The sequence below is a fragment of the Hipposideros armiger genome, unplaced genomic scaffold (assembly GCF_001890085.2).
Source record: "Hipposideros armiger isolate ML-2016 unplaced genomic scaffold, ASM189008v1 scaffold_901, whole genome shotgun sequence".
In the NCBI taxonomy this organism is placed as follows: Eukaryota; Metazoa; Chordata; class Mammalia; order Chiroptera; family Hipposideridae; genus Hipposideros; species Hipposideros armiger.
This window is the reverse complement of record NW_017732251.1, coordinates 538,719-544,028: the sequence shown is the minus strand read 5'-3', so window position 1 is coordinate 544,028 and position 5,310 is coordinate 538,719. Positions and strand designations below refer to the sequence as shown.

The following is a 5,310-nucleotide window of genomic DNA, read 5'->3' as shown; positions in this document are numbered from 1 at the left end:
AGTTAAGAAAGTCAAAATTTACCTTGATATATTATGAATATTAAAGACATAATTTTAAAACACAACTTTTCACAATGTACTCATCCATAACAATATTTATTGGTTTAATTTTTTAAAATCTTATACAAAAAGACAAAAGGGTTTTTCAATTTCCTGAAGAGGTTCAAGAGATTCATTACTGTGAAAGGAATTCACAAGTCAAAACATTATGTGTATTAAGTGATTCCACTTATAAGTACCTAAAGTAGTCATATTCATAGACAGAAAGTAAATGGTAGTTGCCAGGGGATTAGGGGGCCAGGTAACGGTGAGTTAGTGTAATGAGTACAAGTTGCAGTTTGGGAAAACAAAAAAGTTCTGGAAATCGATGGTGGTAATGATTCAGAAACGTACTTATTAATGCCATTGAACTGTATACTTAAAAATGGTTAAAATGGTAAATTTTGTTATATATGTTTTACCACATTCAATAAAAAATTATCTAGTCCAACTCCTTCCTTTTACAGAAAAGGAAAAAGACTCAAAGACATTACACAACTTGTCCAAGATCATAACTACTCAATAACAAAAACAATTTCTAATTCTATTACCACTAACAACACTGCCTCTAAATTCTTTCTAAAAATAGGAGATACTGCTACAGAGTGACTAAAAGGAAACAACACATCACAAGACAAAATTGTACATACACACAAAAAAAATTTATAATTCTAATCAGACTTAACAGATATTATATGCATTTTTACATTTATATTATTTTATATCTCTTCTTGTTTTCCTTTTCCCTTAACTTGAACTTATATTCTTTTTGTTCTATTTTACATCTCTTTGTAATCCTTAAGTCTTCTTTACAGCAAAATGGGAAACATATAAATGAAATGTATGGCCATAATTGTAAATGAGTCAAGTTAAACTATATCCTGAATACATGGCTTCCAAAAGGAGAAAAGTGCACAAAACATTCTACCACCTTTTCCATCAAAATAAAGTTCAAATTTGGTGTTTTCAAGGGCTAATTCCCCAATGGTATAAGAGAAGCTTTGTTACACTGAGATGTAAACTGAACCATGAAAAAGCATGCCTATTTCTGTAAGCAGTTTTGTGTAGGAATACCTTTAAAAACAATTACCTTGGAAACCACTTGGCATGTTCTACCCATGGGTCATCTCCAGATTCCCAACACCTTAAGCCACCATCACAACAGAAGCATTTGACATCATCGTTGCGACCTTAAGAAAACAGAAGCTTAAAATGAATACACACATTCTAATATGTAAATAAAAAAAACAGGATAAAATGCAGAGCTAAGTATTAGTTTCTTACCCACATAATAGAAACCAGCACTTGCAAGCTGCTCAGGCTGAACTGGAACACTACATGGCCAATACATAAATGTTCTCAGTCGAGCTGCATGTGTCTGCATGCTCAAATTTGAAATGCCAAACCTCAGTGTTTCTAGAGAATTTTCCAAAAATGGACAGTTGGGGAAATGTCTCCGGTGCTCTGACATTGCATCGTCCTTTGGTTCCCAGTTACTTAGAGTCCCACCACAGGCAAAGCACGCTACCCTATCTCCAGGTCCTATGTAATAAAAACCAGCTCTTGCCAATTCTGATGGTGACAAAAAGCTTAAGGGCCACATATGGTAAGTAAGAAATCTGGCTTCTTCAGTACTCATTGCATAACTGTAGGGGTTAGTCCTCAATGGGGATAAGTCCTCAACTGCTTGAGAAAGAACAGGGTTTGGTGAAAGGTTGGAAGAACCACTGAATGAGCCACTATGTTCCAAAGTGGGAGATAATGAATGTGTAAAACTGTTTCTCATCTGAGAAGTATTCTCAAAGGTAGATTCCAAATTAGTAACAGAAGCCAGATTCTGAACAAAGCTACAGCTAGGATACAACTTTTTATGCTTTTCAATAGGATTGTCTCCTTCTTTCCAGTTATCCAGCATCAGGCCACAACAGAAGCATTTGACTTTGTCATTCACACCAGTGTAATAAAAGCCAGCACGAGCAAGACTCCTTTCTGAGACAGGAACACCGGTGGGGAAAGTTGAATACGTAGACATTCTGTACAGTTCACACGAAAAGTCATATTCCATTTTGTGTTTGTTGCTGATTGTCCAATTTGACAAGATCGTGCTATCTTCCATTATACTCTTAATTTTTTGATACAAGGGACCTGCGACAGGTCGTTGGGAGGTAGTTTTGTGCATGAGTGATTTTACTTTTTGATGAGATCTCTCATTTCTTCATACTAAATTAGATTTCTACTATAAAAAAAAATCAAATAATAGGCTCCTACTTATGTAAAATTCACCAGACCTTTACTAGATTTAGACCTGAGTTTATACTCACGTAGAATGAATATCTCATAAATTACCTAGATACTTTTTAGTACCCTTTGGGATTATATTAACTCTTTCAGGTAACTCAAGTGTTATTTGCTCATTATTTGGTATAATACTAACCTAATGCCTGAAAGAAGATGACACACTTCTGAAAATGTTAAAACTACTTGACTTTTCAAGAAAGTTTATAGTCCCAAAATTCTAAATAACTATAGAATACCTAAATTATACCTTTAATTTGCTCTTGATTATAAACTACAAAGCCTGGATATCAAGCCCATTATTGATTATGCTACAAGAGGAAAAACTATAAGCAGGCTTCTTGCCCTACAAGTACTTTAATATTATAAAAAAAAAAAAAATCTTGTTTTAGTCTGGTAAACAAGAATTAAAATCTTCGTATGTTCACATTATCTAAAGACTAATTTAACACACCTTATCATCATAGTAATTACTTAAATGGATTATATTAGTTTCAGCTAACAACTTTTGGGGGCAGTCAACACCCACAAGCTTTGTTGAGCCTATGCCTGTTACAGTGCATATCGTGTCAAATAAAATAAATTTTGCTTAATGTTCACTAACTGCTAATTTTTCCATCTTTTTAAATTAATGTCTATATGTTTCCATTTCCTGCAGCATCGTTATGTTGTCTTTCTTCCTAGCTTTGCATACCACCTTATTAAACTTGATCAGTTGAAGGTATTTTCACCATAAACTTAACTAGTTAACCATAACACTTCCACAGCAGAAATTTTCTACACTGCATTTAAAAATTAACCTTTCATTTAAGAATGCACCTATAGTATCATTCATTTGTATTTAAAGATAAATCAATTTACCAAGATACTGCTTGTCCTTTTTAGTGTTATCACAAATGTCTAATAATGTTTATTGTACTACCAACAAAATTACTGCTTATGCATAATGTACCAATAATTAACCCTACTAGCCTTCTTTCTGAAAACACTTCATATTTAAAAAATATAATTCATACACAAAATTACACTCCACCAATTCAAACTATATCCCTTTATAAAGTTTCTAGGTCTCCATAATGGGATTTATTACTGCAGCAGAAAGGAGAGGAACAAAATTGTCTCTTCGGGGTTATAAATCTGTAAAAAAAAAAAAAGGAAACTATTTTAGAAAAATGTATTTTCATGGTACATAGAATTTATAGACTTCAATTTAGTAAGTAAAGCCTAAAAATGACTTAAGCTTACAATAATACATCTTAATTCCAGCAATTTTTCGTCAAAACGTTCTAATTGGAAAAGCTTTTAATTAAAATAAATGCAATATATATACCCCCCTTAGCACTAAATATATATATATTTATACATATATACATATACTTATATATGTATATATATATTATTTTAAAACATACAACTTGGAAGACAGATGGATATTTCCTCATAGGAAAATATTTGTCCTTGGTCTTCTCCCCTTTTCTGGTAACAACTTTAATATTAAGGCTAAGTCTCTGGCTGTTAGCTAGAGGCAAAAGGGGATNTGCGTCATGACTTTTCCGACAACCCAATACTTTTGGGTCCACAGCTCTGACTGTTGGGGTGTGGGGATGAGGCTCTGATCAAGGCCCTGCTCTGTGAGGTAAAAGGGGGCCCTGGGGAAGGATGAGTGTGCTTTGCTGCTCAGTCCACAGCACTTAGTAGCTGCTCAGCAAGCATTTGTGGGCCGTGTGGGGCCTGGTGATTGAAAGCCTCAGGGGAAGCAGGAGACTGGGACTCTCTCCGCTTCCCCACCCCATTTTATTTTTCTTCCAGATTCTGGGAAGGAGAAATGGGCCAGGAAAGAAGAAAAAAGAGGCATGTTCTTTCACTGGCAAGAGCACAGGAGGAGATAGATAAAGAGCCTTGCCTCCTTTCTCCCAGGCTCCTCAGCAGAACAGTTCCTGTCCCCACGGGAAGATAAGCCATTATTTATAAGCTTGTCTGGCGGGGACTCAGCGGGGTATCTCCATCTTTGTTCCCTTCCCCCCAGCTGGGGGAGGGGAGGGGAGGAGCTGGTGGTGCCTGAAACCTTGCGCTTTCTTAAAGGCACAGGAGCTGGAGGGGCTGCATCCAGCCCACAACACAGCCCTTGACATCTTCCAGTGCAAAGGTGAGGGGTGAAAAGCTCAGACCTCCTGCAGGAAGAACCTGCTGATGGCCAAGGATGAGACACTCCCCCACTCCCCTCCCCTTTCCCGCTTAAGGAAAGGAAGGAAGGAGCTTGGAGTTTTCTACACCTAGAGCACCTGGCGTCTTTGCGGACAACTTATCTGGGCTCTGCTAGTACTGGCCCCAAACAGAGCAGTAAGATATAATAGATGGAAGTTCACCTGACCAGTTGGCACCAACCAAGGATAAAGGCTGGGAATTTGAGGAATGGATAAGAGGCCTGGGTACAACAGGAGGTGAAAATAAATATTTCTGTACCCCAGGTTTGGGGGTTAGGATGCTGCATAAATAATGCCACCTCTCTCCTAATTGGAGAAAGAAAAACTGGGGGTTCAAGACCCCAAGCACAAAAGGGAGAGAATGAGGCGCCAAGAAAGAGTTAGTGTGGTGGCTAGAGGAGTCGGAATGGGAAAGGGAGAAGAGAAAATAAAGAGAAAAACAAAACAAACAAAGAAACTTATTAAAAAAAAAAAGAAAACTTAAAAATGGGTAGATTTCAATAGACATTTCGCCAAAGATGTATAGATGGCAAATAAGAAACTCACCATCATTAATCATTAAGGAAATGCAAACTAAAATCACAGTGAAATACCACTATGTTGCATCTATTAAAATGGCTAAAATAAAAATAAACTGCCAATACCAAATGTTAAAAATGTGAAACACCTGTAGGTCTCAAACACTGCCAGTGGGAATTTAACATTTTAAGTGGTACAGCTACTTCAGAAGACAATTTGGCAGTTGCTTATAAAGTTAAAAGATAAACTTCCC

At 36.5% G+C, this 5,310-nt stretch overlaps 1 protein-coding gene across 1 annotated transcript in view; it reads right to left on the bottom strand.

The window, feature by feature from the left end:
- Positions 1-3,467, bottom strand: part of LOC109375115 (baculoviral IAP repeat-containing protein 2-like) — a 9,021-nt gene extending 5,554 nt beyond the window's left edge. The window contains exons 1-2 of the mRNA XM_019630323.1: positions 1,324-3,467; positions 1,130-1,229 (exon numbers count right to left, since the gene is read on the bottom strand). Of these exons, the coding sequence (XP_019485868.1) occupies positions 1,130-1,229; positions 1,324-2,218 (995 nt within the window). The 5' untranslated portion in view covers positions 2,219-3,467. The remainder of the gene's footprint in view (positions 1-1,129; positions 1,230-1,323) is intronic.
- Positions 3,468-5,310: the final 1,843 nt, after the last annotated feature.